Source organism: Dermacentor albipictus, chromosome 2 (assembly GCF_038994185.2).
Source record: "Dermacentor albipictus isolate Rhodes 1998 colony chromosome 2, USDA_Dalb.pri_finalv2, whole genome shotgun sequence".
Lineage (NCBI taxonomy): Eukaryota > Metazoa > Arthropoda > Arachnida > Ixodida > Ixodidae > Dermacentor > Dermacentor albipictus.
Genome location: NC_091822.1, coordinates 171,693,960 through 171,711,628, shown reverse-complemented (window position 1 = coordinate 171,711,628; position 17,669 = coordinate 171,693,960). Strand labels below are relative to the sequence as shown.

Below are 17,669 nucleotides of genomic sequence, written 5' to 3'. Positions count from 1 at the left end.
ATGGACACAGTGGGAGAAAAGGATTCAAAGCCCATTGTTTCAGGACCAACTAAGGGCCGTCCAGAGGGCCCATGATGTCGCTGAAAGGCTTGGCCTGACAGTGCCAACTAGGGAGCGGCCCGCCTTGGCTTGAGAAGTCGAGCCTCCGGACCTCATTACGATAAAAGTTTTCACACACACACACTTCCATCTTCCTTCCTCAGCCTGTTTGAGCACAAGGCCACGGCTTCGACTCCCGATCGCACTGGCCACACGCGGCGCGGTGGTGCAACCCTATTCAGGAGAATTTTTGGAGATGATGGGCGACGTCAATGGGACTATCTTATGACTTGCGCGTAATTTGTGATTTCATGTTTTATATGTTATGGTGTTTATGCGTTACGTAATGAAGTCACAATGAGCCAAGTTGGCATCAAGAGGCTTAGCGAAGAGCGTCACGTGTACCCAATGACCAAGATTGACGTGAAACATTTTTATTTGAAGAGCGGCGCACACCCTGTGTCCCATACACAGTGACAGTAGGTAGCGACCACCTTAAGGCTCATTCCAATCCTGACGAAGGCGGCCAAAAATACAGCGGTGCAAAGACCGCATCGAAGTAAAAAACGATGCAGGTTACATTGCTGCTCAAACGAAATGGCGGCTGAGTAGAATACATAGAAACTGTGAAAGAAGGTCGCCTGGCGCACAAGTAAACGTAATCATGCTTTCTTATGTGCTTAATATGGCCTACATTTAGTTTTCTAAGGTTCGCACACGCGAAGTGTCTAATGCAGCTGTTATATGTGCTTCTCTTCGCTTTTTCTTGTCGACGAGAGGCGGCGTGATGTCACAGATACGTCCTTCATGAGTTCCATTACTTAGTCTCGAAGTTGCCTTCTTAGAAATCAAGGCTGACTGTCTTCAATGCTAGTCAAAAGTGGGACACATGCTTTATACGTGCTTGCAAGCTAGAAGGTATGGTACCATTATACACTATAGCTTGCTAGAAGCTATGTAGGGTTTGTATAGTGGTTGTTCGGGGGAAAATATGTTTAACAGTGGTAAGGCGGCTTAATTCTAGCCACCCCACTACTGTGAAAGTTTCGTTGCCCTTACATACTCGGGTTCCGTCATCTGAATAGTGTGGGAGGAATCAACACCGACTGTCCTCCGAATTTTTTTCGCGGAAGACGAAAATGCAGGACACGTCTTACACGTGCACGAGAAGAAGATGAAGAAACACGTGCTGGACGTGCGCTCGTGACGAGGCTTGTGACCGAAGCTGAGCGCTGTTCTCCAGGAAAATATTCCGTCCAACCGAGAGCGAACGGCCTGTCTATACCACGAGCTCGGAAAAGAACGTCCCTTGAGTCTTTTTTTCATTTCTTGGCCCGAGGAATCTCAAGTACCCCTCCCATGCTACCAGGACAGGAACGGGCCGATCCTCCCAAGAATGAAGAGGCCCCCCTGGTCTCCAGGTATGGCCACGGCAAGGACATTGGTGTCCTTCACGACACTGGTTCCGTCGCGTTTCCCTCCGGTGAACAAAAACCCCATTCTCAGCTTCCTCGTTTTTATAGTCTGCAACGGAGGCGACGAACGTTATAGCATGGTCACCATCGCTAGGCATGAGATTGCCGCTCGCGCTCGGACACCTTATCTTCTCTTCCTGACCGTGGCGTTAGTCGTTCTGAACTCTTATAGTAGCTAAACTACGCAAGAGAGCTTTGTCACTATTCGTGGGGCACCTTGACTAACGTGTTCGCTGTCATGATTTCGCAGCGTCTGTCCGTAGAAAGCAAGTTAAGCGCAAGAAATACTCCGTATTTTGCAAGAACTCGTCTCATTTTACATTGTTCTTGCTATTCGTTCTTGGATAGCGCGAAGCCGCGCCGCTGCTATTAGCGGGATCGGCCTTTCGGTGGGCCGGATGGTATGAATATATTGGGGGGGGGGGGGCGAACTCGCAAAGCACCCCTGCCCGTATTCGCAAAGAAAGTTACATCGCTAAAACTGTTTGTTGCATAAGATGCCAGTCAGTCGTAATGTGGGACATATTGGCGAGGGCCCGAGACGATTGGCATACGGCACTTAGGACGAAAAGCTCTTAGAATTAGATTCCCCGTTCGTCAGTATTACTTGCCATTAGTTGGCCACGCCTTCTCTAGTATGACTCAACACGACAGTTGGACTCTGCCCTTTAGCGTAAAATTTCTTTTTGTGAATGCGGCCCTAGAGTCTGAGGAAAAGAAAAGGGGCCGAATAGACAAAGATTTTCGTTCAGAAGTACTCTTTGCCATTGGCAGGCCACTGTCACCAATATTATGCCCCGCATCAGAATTGGCTGGAATTTGCTGCTATACGAACAATTCTAGCGTACAAAAACTTATTGTGTGTTTGTGAATACGGCCTAAGGTGCGCAACGCAAACATGCAACGGACGCGTATCGTAAGCGTCTAATCGTTTCTCCTCTACTATATCCCCCGCACATGCAGGCACGATTCCCTGGACAGTGCCAAGGAGCACGAGGAAATGGCCATCAAGCCACCGGACATCGTGATGCTGCTAGAAGCACAGACGGGAGCCCTTGTGTCGCTGGCCATCGCCACGGGTTGCCTGCTCATGTTGGTCGGCTACATGCGCTCCATGAAAAGGTGGACAGTCTAGCCGGCAGAAAAATTTACACCATTTGGGGCGTATCTTGTCCCACAAAGATAATCGTCATCTGTCTTGCCCGCGTTTCCTTTCTTTAACGCTGCGAGCCCGGTACTTCCCAGTCACGAACGGCACGCGCGTTTCAGTGTGACGCAGCATTCTCGACAGGAAAGTAGCGAGCGCCGAGTTTTCAAGAAAGGAAACGCAAGCTAGGAAGATTACGATTATTGTTGTGGGACAAATATACACAACAAAGGGTGCAACCTTTTTAAGAGTGAGGGCCAGCATTGGCTAAACACCTCACGTGGTATATTGTCTTGGGCAACAGCTCGCAGTTCGCGCGTAGCTTGATACAACATAACATCGCAAGACCGCATAGAGGGGAGATGCAGTTTATTATCAACACGGTGGCCTATGTACACTAGGCAAACGTGAATAGAGAAAGAGGTCCAGAAGTGAAGAAACTACTCGGACCTCTTGTATTAACGCGTTTTAATAGACTGAGGGGAGGGCAGACGGAGAAAACCAAGAAAAAAAAAGAACACGTAATCGGCACAGAAATGGCTGATTACGCACAAGAAATGGAATAGTAGACTAAAGAAAATTTGAGCGCGCATTGCATAAAGAAAATACGACAGAGCGATGAAAATGCGCCATGTCGCCGTATACATACGGAGGTAAATGAGTATATACGAAGTCACTTTGCCTGAGGCCTGAAGCTATGAAGGTAATGTAGGAAAACGTAAACGAATTTAACTCTTTTATGCCCACCGTATCATATATACGGTATGCACTGTTCTGGTAACTCAACATTGTTATTTAAGAACGGCATGTTTTAGGCATAGCTGGAGAGAGAACTTTTCATTGCGGATAATTCAGTGAAACAATTACCAATTATTTGATGTACTGATTAAATTGAAAACATCATCATCATCATCATCATCATCATCATCATCATCCATCTATTTTATATCCACTGCAGGACGAAAGCCTCTCCCTACGACCTCCGATTACCCCTGTCCTGCGCCAACTGATTCCAACTTGCGTCTGCGAACTTCCTCATTTTACATATTTCTTTCTCTGTTTTTTTGTACGAATGTACTTTTCATGGGCAGATATAGAAGTTGTCTAGTTCTCATTTTCATTGATGTTGAACTGTGCTTGGCGTAAAAAGGCGAGGCTGGTGGAAGCACTGGTGGCTCGTTTAGTCTACCACATATTTTGTTTTTGAGTAACTCGTTTAACGCAACTTGCTGGGGCATTGGTGGCGTTAAGGTGCACAGAATGGAGAGACAAAGAGCATGGTGGGATGGACCATCAATCTGTGTCAAAGGGAACGCCGACATAGCTCCAGAAGAATAGAAAAGTGGGCGAGTTGCAAACTATCCACTTTTGAGAAGCGCACCAACTGAGGAACACAACAGAAAAAGCACAGGTCATACCCACTAAACTTTGAACATTGCCCCCTTCGGCAATGTGTTGAACTTCATCGCAATACATCAGAGTAACTCAAAAACGCAACATTTTGCAAAAAAAATATATGTATGTCAAAATATCAGCCGAAGTTCAACAAGTTTTCTTGAGCAACGTCGTGAGAGGGTACTTCCTTCTAATAGCATGCGCATTTACGGTAATTATTCGGCACTTGGTGCTGCGTCACGGCAGTGTCTTCTCGCGACCAAAACACTGCTATAACGCAGTGCCGACAAAGTGCCGTAAAGGCGTGTTTTATTAGAAGGAAGTCCCTCTAGACGTTGCTAGTTGAAACTTGTTGAAACTCGGCCAATGTTTTGAAATATATAAACATCTACAGCCTCGGTGAAACTGAGAGAATTTACTCGATTCTGATGTCAGCCCGAGCAACAACTTGAGCAGCGTCACAGTGGGTGCAATATCAAAGACAGCGTTAAGGAATATAAAGGATTAGGGTGCTTCTTTCGTAAGCTCGAAATCACTTCTACTGATAATGTATTTAGAGTCTTCGTGCAGCAATATGTGTTCATTTGTCCCACCTAATCTTAGCCAAGCTGTTCAACGAAAGAAAAAAAAAGAAACAGTGCGATATACAGTTGTAATACATACGGTGTTCGGTCGTCAGAAGTCTGATGAACAAACAACGTAGGTCTCAAAATTGTATTTTGAGCCGTGTTTCTTCTTTTCCTTCTTTTTTTCGCTGGACAGCTTAGCTAATGTTAGCTGGGACACTGTAATCCTTTACTTGCTTCAAATATAAACGCACTTGCTTTGATCAGCCTGTGCTCAGGAATGGGATGCAATTTATTCAATTATCATGTAGGACCATGCGGCAAACCAGCGAGGGAATTGCTTAGCGACGTGCCTTAACACTTTTACTCCCCCCTTTTGTGCAGCGGGTGTCGCGCGTGTCGCGAGGCCCAGCGCTACATGGACTCTGTGGGCGACGACAGCGCTGACGCCTGCGACGACTTCTACCAGCACGTGTGCGGTCGCTGGGACAACGCGACGCCGGAGCACAGCTTCGTCGACTACCTGCGTCACCACAGCTGGATCCGGCTGCGCTCGGCGCTCGAGGAGTACCCCTGGAAGACGCGCCGGCTCTCGTGGAGTTTCGCGATGATCTCGATGCTCTACGAACACTGCCAGCGCGAACTGAGCGTCCCTCGGAACCTGGTCTACATGACCGACCGAGTGGCGGAAGTCACCGGCCTGTCCTGGGAGACTCTCTACCGCAGCCACGACACGGCCGCCTGGGTGGACATCCTGCTGCGCATGAGCCTTGTCTACGACATGCGCGTGCTCCTCGCCGTCGAGTACGGCCGAGACGTCGGGTGCAGCTTGACACTGCGACCGGTCGCCGAAGGCGAGAAGCTCAGCTCCCAGCGCGTGCGAGAACTCCTGGACGAAGCAACTAGGCTACTGCGCGGCGAAAATAAATTCGAGAGCACGCTCCTCGAGCGCTACCCGAATGTCATCCGGATGCACGCCGACATTTCAGCCTCGCCTGCGCAGTCTATTGACTCAAGCCTACAGAATGCAGCGCCGAGCGAAGCATTCGCAATGATAGGCGTCGGTTCCGTCGAAGACTGGCTCTCGTCTCTGGCTAGTTACACGTCGAACGCGTCCAACATCACCGACGACTGCCTCGTGAACGTGCACTCTGCCAAAAGCCTCCAGTTTATCCTGAAGCTCTTCTTCAATGCCCATCGCGCTGTCATGGCCCTCTACCTGTACGTGCATCTGCTCAACAAGGCCTCGGAGATGGCGTCCATGGCCGGCACTCGAGCCATGGCACAGCTGCACTGCCAACGTGAGATTATGCGACCAGAGCTGTTCGCCGCTAGATACGCCATGTCCGTCTATACGCTGACCAGCGAAGAAGTTATCGTCGGCGTCCGAACCACCATGGCGCACGTCCTGGTCAACATTCTGGCGCTGGTCATGCCGCCCGAAAGCGACGACTACCACGACGAGGAGCGCCCGGAGCTCCTGCAGGCACTGGCACGGACCGTACGGTTCCACTCTTTCAGAAGCACTTTCGAGGAGCGGTTCCTGCGGCTGGAGACGCACAACGTCACGTACGCAGCGTTCCCACAGAACCTGACACTCTACGACGCCATCTTCATCGGCGCTCTGCGGCTGAAGTCCGGCTACCTACTGTACGAGCAGGCCAACTGCAGCGCCGAAAACCCGGACCAGGCCGAGCTGTTCGCCTTCGACGTGACACCGCCGTGCGTGGCTGCCGCGGTCCTGGTGCCACCCATGTTTTACGATGGCGCCGAACATGGCCGCAACTATGGGTCGCTGGGCACCGCGTTCGGGGCATCCTTAGCCAAGATGCTGCTGCGATCGAGTGCGGAGGGTAGCCCCCGGCAGAAGCACGCACGCCGAATACTGCTCGACAGGGTCCAGTTCTGCCATGGCGAGTCGGCGACGTCCTTGCCTGGCGAGGCGGTCGAAGAACTGGCCGCGTACGCGCTTGGCGTGCGAGCGGCGCGGCGCGCCTTTTACAAGGCTGTGGAGTGGGCCGGCTTGTCGCACGAAGAGCTTCAGCGGCAGCGAAGGCTCTTCCTGAAGGCCAGCTGCCTGCTGACTTGCCTTCACTCACACGCCAATGGCTCGGGTGCTCTGGACGTGGGTCAGCTCTGCAACGTAGCACTCCGCCACCTGCCGGACTTCTGCGAGGTCTTTGGTTGCCACGTCGCGCCTCCTGCTCGACCGAACATGGTCTGCACCAGCCTGCTGTGAGGGGCGCTTCAGTGGCACCCAGACAGACGTGTACCTGAACATTAGCGTTATGAATCGGCGAGTGCGTTGCGTGTCGACCACTCGCGCATATTGGACCCTACATACTCGTGTGTTTCGTTTATTTTTTCTCACTTCGCGAATCTTTTACGTGTAAATAACGGTGATTTCTCGAAATGCATATACGCCATCGGTTATTACACTCGTGGTCGTCGTAAAGAAAATAACAATGGGTTAGCAGGAGGTAAAGCCATAGTGCGCGCATTTGCATATGAGGTGCGCGTTACTATACATTGGCCACGTGAAGAAGCTCGAGCACTCTCTAAGTATACTTAAAAACCGATAGCAACTCCAGTGTGCAATGAGGGAGTGCGTTCTACGCGCTCCAGCCTGGAAGATGCTGTGGATGGTCCGCGGGAGCTCAAGCCTGCTATGGCTTCCTGCAAGGTGACCCTCCTCGCACTTTCACCCTTTTAAGGCGCAGCTGGCGCGTAGCAAGCGCTGTTTGGTTTCACATTCGCACTCTTGTTTCGCGAGAAACTGAGTGAAACTGCAAGATTTCTGCGCTCGTAATGCGCTCTGAGACGCAACCAAATGGCCATTCTTGGGTGGACCACATAATTCTGAATGCTTCGAATCGTAAGGGTATTGCGTCGCCCTGCGATCTGCAATGAATACCGCAATTTGTGTGGCGCGGTACCTCTAATAGCAGTGTGAACAATTTCTATCACAAACCACTGCTGCTGCCTCTCGCACCCCATGTCGAGTTCTCCAACTCGTCGTGGTTCAAGAAGTGCAGCAACGGTGCCTCTTTTCAAAGCGCGCGAAATGCAACGGCGGATGCGGAAGCGACATAACACGGGCGCAGTCTCCTAGAATCGCCGGTAAGCTACACTCCAATGGCGTTGCGCCCGTACCCACTCAAGTGCGTCACTTTGGAGTTCGAAGCGCGGTAACTTCAAGCAGCCGTTGCCATGCTTCTAAAGTGCACGCCGCCTTCCATATATGTGCTATGTTGCTAGGGTGGTGCATTATATTTAAAATAACGTACAGACTCTTGCAAGGGCCGCATCTCAAACTTGGCAGACCAAAATTTTGGGACAAGTAGCTTGGAGACGACTTCAGACGAACACCTACCCCAACCCCGTAGCCTATCACTACTACTACCCGGACCAATACCCTAATACATGTAAGCATTGTAAGCAAAAAGCGGATCTATTCCATATTATGTGGTCGTGCTCAGCAGAAAATCACACAAATCATGAAATAAGTAATACTGAGCAATGGGAGGCCGTGTTGCTCAGCTCCGATCCTGACCTGCAGGCCAAGGTCATCGAGAGAGCTGAAGAAGCCGCCCGGGCCCAGGGGCTCGTGGCTGCCTAACAACAAGGTCATCCGTCAATACCTTGTTTCCAAATAAAGTCTTTACTCACTCACTCACTTGGGAAAATATTCCAACGGAGAAGGAATCGCGTTCGGTGCCCCAATGCCGCGCGCGCGTATCAGCGAATTTCTTGCGCGCTGCGTACTCGCGCTTGCCGCTTTTATCGATGGAGAGAGCCAAGCAGTGACCTTTAAAGCAACGGTGCATCCGGGAATCTGGGCTGTGCATAGGTCACTGGCTGTGCCGGCACCATCTTTACCAAAAGGTTCTGTCCCGTGTATGGGCCACACCTCGTCAAAATGATTGCAAAATAAGTGCGTCCCTTACACGAGTCTATGCAGCATTCAATCATAGTTGTGATGAATGAGCTTGCAATTTTATTTGTGGCTCGAATGCGATACATTGATTTCAAAGCTTGCGAAAGCAGCAGTTCACGTCTCACGCTTGTGTCTCTGGAGAGTCAATCCTTATTTCTTACTTGACCGCTTTGCCATGACTCGCAAGGCACACATGTTTATCTGAACGCGAAATAGTTCTGCAGGTTTTAAACATTTGCCACCGGTAAAAATTTCGAGGCAGTTGATTGTAGCACTGAAGACAAGTTATCCACTTCAACCCAGTCATTCATCGGTTATCCATAAATATACGGCGGTATTCGCGGTATGCTGAACCGAGCTGGCAGCTTGATCAGGAGGGCGTCACATCCAGGACAGTATGGTTGGCCGAAGCGGTTGAACAGTGAGCGGCTTCCAAAGAAGCTTTCTGGAACCACCAAGGTATCCGAAGGTGGTATCCTTGCGTGGACAGTTGACGTAACCGGCATGCCTTGCATAGAAGTTGGATCCTTCTGATACCGCCTCATGTGACCTGTGTTAGTCGTCGGTACATACTCGACTGTGAAAGATTCTTGCGCTTTCAGTGTGACTTGCTCAGCCTGCGGGCGTGTAGTCGTTAGCGGCGAACTTGTTGGAGAGCTGGAGCTCGTGATGGCTAGTGATGATGGCGACCTTGTAATGACCCATGGAGTAAACCTACGCACGTAAGCTGGTTTGTACCGCCTGGTTGCACTGGTAGGTGCGGTAGGTGTAGAGCGGTCGTTGATGCCTTCGTGGTGCAGCTCTGGAACCTTAGACAGCGAGTAAAATGAGGGACCAGTTGTCCCTAGTTCTTCAGCCGAGGTATCCTCGCGCTTAATCTCGTCCTCACGTGATGAAGCGTAGTTCAACTGCGGCATGCTTTCAGTCAGAAACGCGGCCGCATTAGAACGCACTGTTACAGTAGTGTCCGTCGAGGCACTTGATGACGTCACTTCATCGGTTTCTTCTGTATAACGAGTAGTAGATGACAGCGTATGAATCGTCGTCGATTCGGCCATGGGTTCTGTTACAGAGGATACCCTGACGGTTGCGCTGGAAGCACTATTATTTGAATTCGAAGCAACGACTGTGACTTTGAGACCTTCCCGTGTTCCGGGAGCGTCCAATAAACCAGTCACTGACATACTGGCTGTCTTGAGCGTGGCGGACTCTGTCGCGTGACTTGAGTTTTCTGCTGTGGCCACGGTATCTCCGTCCGTGGCTGGCTGAACCTCGTCGGCAGACGTGGAATCCACCACTTGGGTTGTTATTGTAGGTGAACCATGATCGGGAACGGACGCAGTCGTCTGTTTTGCGTCATCATTACCATCGTCTTTTGCGTCTGCAACCAAATTTGATGCGTCTTCGGCAGGACTTCCGTGAATGGGTGCAGCTTCACTGGTTGTAAGAGTAAACAAGTTTGAAATAGTGTCATTGTTATTAGTCGATGCTACAGCTGGCAGACTGGTAGTATCCGTGCTTGTGGTAGCTTCATTTTCAAGCGCTGACGTATGCTCATTCATGTACGCGGTGGTTGCTGGCTGACCGGTACTGCTTTCCGTCGGGTAACTCGAGCTTTCTACTATGGCGACGGTGTTTCCGTCTGTAGTTGATTGACCCTCGTGGAGAGACGTCTGTAATAAGAACACCGTGGGATCCACAACTTGGGTTGCAATTGTAGCTGAACCATGATCGGGAAGAGACACAGTTGTCTGCTTTGCGTCATGATCTTGTGCGTCTGCAACGAAATTTGATGTGTCTTCGGCAGGGCTTTGGTGAACGGGTGCAGCTTCCCCGGTAGTAAGAGTGAACACAGTTGCACCAGTGCCATCGTCGGCAGTCGATGCTGTAGCTGGCAGACCGCTGGTGTCTAGGTTTGTGGTAGCTTCATTTGCAAGCGCTGACGTTTGATCATCCTCGTACGCGGCGGTTGCTGGCTGACCGCTAGTGGTCATGTTTGTGGTGGCATCAAGTATACCTTCATTTGAAAGCGTTGAAGAGTCATCATCGACGTAGGGGATGGTGGCTAGCCGACCCGTCGTGGTCACGCTTGTGCTAGCCTCAAACTGAATTTCATTAGTAAGTGCCGACGTATGACCATTCGTAGATTCTGGTGCGAGAGTCTGTGGCATCGCAGGGAGAGTTGCACCCGTCATGTGTCTTTCCGAAGTAGTTAACGCAGCAGACTGAGAGGAGACTGTAGTATCTTGGGCGATGGAGTCGTCTTCTACATATGACTCAGACGTGCTGTCACCGAACGTCCCTGAGGCTGGCCCCGAATTCCCATCCGGAGCGAAGAGAGGTGGCGAGTACGTAGTTGCTAAACCTTTCGTCGTCAACTGTGCGGTAGTTTGCGTTGTTTCATGGGTGGCTTCAGCGTGAACCAAGGTAACCGGTACCAAACTGTCGTCATCGAATGGCCGCGAATCGGTCGGCAACGCATCAGTTCCATTAGCCGACAAGAGAGGCTCCAGAGAGAAACCCGTTGTTTCTTGCGTTTGCGGCCTGGTCACCGTGTTTTCAGTAGGAGCGTAGGTTGTGTTGTAAATTACGTCATTCGCCTCGTACGGTGACACTGTGTCCGAGGGCGCAGTGATCGCGTCGCTGCTCCCGAAGTACCTTTTGAGCGCCTGGCCGGGCCACCAACAGGCAACACTTTGTGGCGCGAAAGAGGCCACGCTGACAGCCAGGAGCGATACTGTGACTGCCTGCGTCGGGAAGAAGTAAAAGCGATTGTCAGGGCGATGTCACAGCTACATAATGAAGCGTTCATTTCAAGCAAATGTTAGACAAAGAGGCACATAAAGGAATGGAGCACAAGCGTAGTCTAGTTTGTGTTAGGAGTATACACTGTCGTGTAAGCACAACCTCGATTTGCGACGCAAAGCAGTCGCCGAGAAGCTGAGCTTCTCCCTCACCTTTGCATGCGTGGTCATCAAGCTGGTCGTGCGCTGCACTCTACTTCTCATTGTGTTCTTTCCCTTTTTACCCTTTCCCTTCCCTCATCACAGCGGCTGAGAGGTCCACCATGCAGTGAGGCCGTGCTATATGCGGTTTTCGACTTGCAATTGCATTTATCTGTCAGTTAAAAGGTGTTCGCCGCTACGCATGCGTTGCGGCACTGTTCCAAGCGCACATTCCTTTTGTTAATTCAGTGGTGTTGGACGGTGAATAGAAAGCACTGTTGTCACAGAAACTCACACATGCGCCGAGGCTTTGGTTTAACGCCATATTGCGGCGGATTTATTACAGAATGCGAGTCTACACATCGCTAAGGCAACATGCACCAGCGCCGCTGAACGAGTCTATATGACTTCGCCATCGGTGTAGATCTCAGCAGCGGTCAACTGAACAATGCCGATGTTGAAATACTTAGCAAGTTCACTTAGCAGGCAACATGTGGAACGACTAACGAAGTACATACGTACATGCTCTCAATTGACGCGCTCTATTCATCTATGGTTGGACCTTTTGCCCACATTTCTCTTTTTCTTGCACTTCTTTGTCGTATCACCGCTATCGGCGTTATCAGCCGATGATTAGAAAACACTTCGTAAAACGAAACATTTTGGAGTTCTTGAAGCATGTACGTCAATTCGTTATTACTGAATGTACTATGTTCCAGCAATACGACTCCTACTGTCGTCATACTAAATCTGTAGCGCTCGATTTCCTTCCTACAGCTGTAGTGTATCCTATATACAACACCACTAAAAGCTCTTTCGACATTGTAGTTGCCATAAACACACGTGATGTTCCAACCTATAGTCGGGTACAACTTTAGAAGAAAGGGGAGGCCCCGCCCAGATAACCGAAGCGCGACCACCGATTGCCTCCGCTACTAAAATAGTGCCGCACAAGAAACCGTGCTTCTAAAACGCGCTAATCTCGGTATAAATCAAGACTTTTGTGTTTTAATGACTGGCTTGGTAGAGCTCTCGTGATTGGAATACTACAGCACCTGCCGGATCGCGAGAGAAAACTAACCCCGTGTCTTCTACAACGCTGCGCGTCGTCTGCTTTTTAGCATCATTGCAAGGTACAAAAGAAGGTCTGCTCGGCATGGCTTTTGCAACGGTTTACCTGGACACAGTACATTTACTACTCATTGTCCAAACTTAAAATGAATTATTTGCTATTTAACAAGTACTTAAAAAAGCAATGTATTTGTCGAAACCATTACAAACCTGCGGCGAGAAGACAATCGAGGCAGGAAAGATACAAAAATGCTTCATTCATCGTTTTAAATAAATACTCTTGGTTTTAAATAGCATAAGATTGACATATTTTAGTTTTTGGTTTTCACAAACTTGTTTTCAAGAATGAGATAGGGTTTTTTTTCCCCTTTGCAAGCCTGCAGTTTCGCCAGTTCGCGTAGCGTCTATAGCATCAGCGATACTCGCTTCAATCTTTCATCGCGGGATCACGGCACAGGATAAACGCACGCGGCACAATTGGTGCGTAGTAAGCTCGCAATAACATTTCCGGCATGACAGACCACCCCAAGCAGTTTGGGAATTCACTCTGACGAGGGGCAGACGCACACGACTGACGCGATTCGGCTCAGTTCGAAGCGTGGGCGGCCATCATCGCCATCGGCGGGATCACCAGCCGTCCGGCTCGTGACGTCAGTCTAGAGTGCGCGCCCATTGGTGTAGGCTCGTGTGCATCCGCCTTGGAGGAGTAGAGTTTTTCTAAACTTGTACTCGACCATAGAACCGTCACCAACGAAGGCGCAACTAGGTGTGTTTCTCTACTGACTGTTAACGAACGTTAGTGCAGGGCAATCAATAGATAATACTTCCAGCTGGTCAGTCAGTCAGGCCCCACGCACACAACGCACATGTATGATTCTTTTTCAGCAACGCCAATAGCTGTAATTAAATTAAAATAAATTGTGCGCTTTATAACACCTCAAACCTGCACAGTGGGTTTGGACTCACGAGGCATGCCGTAGTGGGAGACTGCGGATTATTTTTGAGCGCCGAAGTTCTTTTACCGTGCATCTCATTCCACCCCCATATAGAAATGTAGCCGCCGAGGCCGGTATTCGATCCCGCGACCTCATACTGAGCAGCGCAATGCCATCGCCACTGAATTACCGCGGCGGGTATCTAGTAGCTGTAACGAAGAGGTACAGCACCGAATAACGAACTTTCAGGTTAGCTGGCACAGCTTCACGAGCAGTCAATCAAATCTGCGCCACAAGTGAGGAATCACCAGAAATATGCTAAGAGGGAAATCTCATAGCCCACCTTCATCGTGAGAGTTCCCCGGCGACTCGCCTACGCTGACTCAGCAGGAACACGAGGCTGCTTCCAAGCGTACACGGTCCCGTCCTGGGCTCTGTCCCCCGGAACACTGCCGCACCACGCGCCCGCGTGCAGGACGCCAAACCTAACTATGGGTCCCGTTCGCTCTTCGCAGGATTCTTGGAAACGACGGCGACAGTGGGGATACTCCGGTGGGCGCACGACAACTGTGCCCCCTTCGTCGCCGGTGCCTGAATGCGGTGGTTCTTTGCAGAACAAGCCAACGGCGACGCCACAATGCGAAGTGCCAGCGGGAGAAAAAAGCCCCCGCTAAACTTCTCGGAAGCGGACCGGTGGCTTTGTGCGCGGTGTCCACTTGAAGAGGAAAGCGCGAAAAGCGGCGCTGTGTCCGCCCACATTTCTTCGCGTCGTTCTGCTTGCGTATTTTTGTAATTTTTCTTTTGTGCTCTCCATTTTGGTGTAGGAAGGAAACGGCTTCTTTCTGGTGTGCGGCACGTTGTAAGGCATTCCTTGCGCGCCGATCCCTCTGCTTGCCCAAAGAGTTCGAAATCCGCGACGTTTTCGTTGAGAAGCGAAAGTCTCTCCTCGATCGAACTATACCATATCCGGCGTCTACTCAAACACGGTCGCTATGGTTGTGTATGACGGCTGACTTGAAGTAAAAAAAAAAAAAGACGAAAGCCTTAAAACACAACGGCAAGCAGAACACAAAGCCAATCGTTCCTCTAGCATTTTTCGCGTGTATATTTGTTGTTTTCGCGCTTGTCTTCAATACTAACGGTTTTGTGTAACACACATACCGAGGCGTCCTATGCCCTACAGGTGCACAGGTGCCAGTTGAAGGCTGCTACACGCAGACATTATGTGTCTCGGCACTGTTCACGGCAGTCAAGCGTTAGAAATGCAATCGCGTGTTGCAGCGAAGCGAGCGGCCTCCCAAGCAAGGCTGGCCAGTGATATCCGCGCTGCCGGGCCCTCAGCAAGGTGGGGCAGCACCGGAAAAGCCACGTATGTTTCAACATCACATAGCCGCTCTACGAACAATTGATGAAACGACCGCATCATTGCGAATTTTCTGCGTCGACGCACACTTGGACGCAAGTAGTTAAACAACAGAGATAGCTCGTGAGATAAGAAAGACAAGTACTCTTCGATCGCTTTAACCCGATTACTAGACAGGGTAAAACTTCATTACAAGGAACGGCGAAGCACCTTCCCGCTGCTGAAGTGAAAGTTCGCTCAAATGAAACTTATGCACTGCCTGTAAAGGGGGCGCAGGCGTGAAAATTTTGCAATTGTTCTTAACGCTGATCGAGAAGTCAATAATAATTAATATATGGGGTTTTACGTGCAAAAACCACTTTCTGATTATGAGGCACGCCGTAGCGGGGTCTCCGGAAATTTTGACCACCTGTGGTTCTTTAACGTGCACCTAAATCTAAGTACACGGGTGTTTTCGCATTTCGCCCCCATCGAAATGCGGCCGCCGTGGCCAGGATTCGATCCCGCGACCTCGTGCTCAGCAGCCTAACACCATAGCCACTGAGCAACCACGGCGGGTGATCGAGAAGTCAGCTCGAGGATTTCAACCGAGCGGTATTTCGCGACAATGTACATTGAAATTGTACAATACTTTTATCGGTATTTCTATTAAAGTATAGGAAAAGATGAAAAATGCAAGAAAGATGGGACGAAGCAGCCCGACAAGGGTGGTTTACCGTTACATTTATGGCATGAGCGAAACTCTAAACCTTTTTATTAACGCTCGCGTCCTTGCACGTTGACCGCAGAACGCCCAAACACCATTCCCCACCACGCAAGACTGAAAGAGTTTATTCGCTTTTATTTCAGGCCATGAAGAGTACACTTAAACAAAAAAAGCAATGGAATGTTTTTAGTAAGAAACTAAAAACCTAATTAGTACAGGAATCATTTCGTTTTCGACTTTGCTTGGCACTAACTTTATTGGTTAGCTTAACCACTCACACCTAAAATTTCGCTGTATATTATAAAAAAATATTAAAACGCTACAACTGACCTTGCGTAGACATTGTCACTCTGAAATCTGAATTTTGAGGCGTCAAGCTCTATGTGGCAAATTCGATACGCCGGGCTTGCCGGGTTCAGCACAACGCGAAGCAACCGCAAAACTGGACGTCGTAACTGAAGCGCCGTACACGGTAACCTTGCTACAAGCGAAACGGCAAAATGGCGACAGAATCATCTTCAGGCCCAAGCTTCAGCAGCCTTCGTAATCGTTAGGCGGGAGTTGCCGGAAAGCGCGCCTCGTCCCTCTGACCTTGGCCCGCCGAGACGCGTCTGGCTCTTATGACGGCATCAAGTGCTACTTAAGGGGAGGCAGGGTGTCATTTCGCAAAAACGTTCGCCGGCGTTTGGCTTCCTCTTCGTGTCTCCATGTCTGGTGTTAGCTGGTCATCCGCGCTTGGAGGCGCCGAAGGCGCTATCATCACCGGAGGACTACGTGTGGCGATGGACTAAGAAGCAACACTATGAAGCCCAGGGAGGACGAAGCAAGTAAAAGCCCAGGGCTAGGTAACCGTTCTGTAAATTCAGCTGTGGAAGTAATTAGGACGGCGGGATAAACTTGCGATAATGGAGGTGGATGAAAGTGGAAGACAACTTTTCCGCCGGTGGGAGTCGAACCCAGGACTTCCGCACGACGCGTGCGGTGGCTTTGCCTGCAAAGCGGCGTTTAGAGCGTCTTTGTGCATGCACCCTCAAACTTGTGTACACCTTTAGGATATTTGGGGTGTCTTGGAGTGTTTTTGCACCCAACGGTGAGTTCGGTCATCTGGTACATACAAGAATCACGCTTGTAAAGCACGTGGCGTTTAATCGCTTTCAGAGCCTTTACATGACAACTTGCAGAAGTTTCAGCGCAATATTCTACGTATTAAGCAAAATAACACAATTCACCATATCGGCTTGTGAAACAACGGATGCAAGTGAACGTAATCAACATAGTTCGAAGGGAAAAAGCAAAAAAAAAAGAGAAATTACCGCAACTCCCGTTTTTCTTTCCGCACGGATGTAATGAGTGCATATTGGTACCAACACACTGCGCATATATATATATATATATATATATATATATATATATATATATATATATATATATTCAGTGTGTTCGTATTATGTGTTGGATTTTTTGGATTTTGCTCAGCCGAAACTTAAACGTTTCTGTCTGCCAGAGGAGTGTGCAAGTACGTTTTCGCAGAATATTATTTTATTTTTATTTATTTGCGGTTATAAGAACTGACGCATGAAGGGGGTTACAAAGGCGGCGTAGACAGTGGCGCCACCTTTTCCTCTGGTGGCGATAAATACAGGCGTGCCGTGAAGGAGCCGCGCGCATCTATACATACATTGCGCTAAAGGTGTTCGCGGCACGCGGCTAGCGGCGGCGGCTGCGATTTTAATTTTAGCCGCCCCGACGATGTCCTCGACATTCTCGCTCATCCAGGAATAACCGATCATCTATAACCGCGCTCGCTGACGGGCCGCCATCGGCGGGCTAGAAATACGCCTTTCCTCAGGAATATGCCGGATCGGACGCATCGTAAACCTTTCTTCCTTTTCTCTCTCTCTCTCTTTCTTTGCGCCCCTTGTAAGGCCGAAATTCCTGCGCAATCCATCGGTAAGGCGAAATTAGGCAGTTTTAATTATTTATTTATTTATACATACTGCAGCGCAATTTGCGCTATAGCAGGAGTAGGTTAAGAAAATGTACAGAAAATGCATTAGAGTATACAGCGGTAAACACAAGTGAACACTTTT

General features: G+C 49.7%; 1 protein-coding gene across 1 annotated transcript; it reads left to right on the top strand.

The window, feature by feature from the left end:
- The first annotated feature begins 1,214 nt into the window (after positions 1–1,214).
- LOC135900912 (uncharacterized) lies at positions 1,215–7,058 on the top strand. The gene is made up of 3 exons (XM_065430523.1): positions 1,215–1,460; positions 2,478–2,636; positions 5,007–7,058. The coding sequence occupies exons 1-3, from the start codon at positions 1,399–1,401 to the stop codon at positions 6,859–6,861; spliced, it is 2,076 nt and encodes a 691-aa protein (XP_065286595.1). The 5' UTR covers positions 1,215–1,398; the 3' UTR covers positions 6,862–7,058.
- Positions 7,059–17,669: the final 10,611 nt, after the last annotated feature.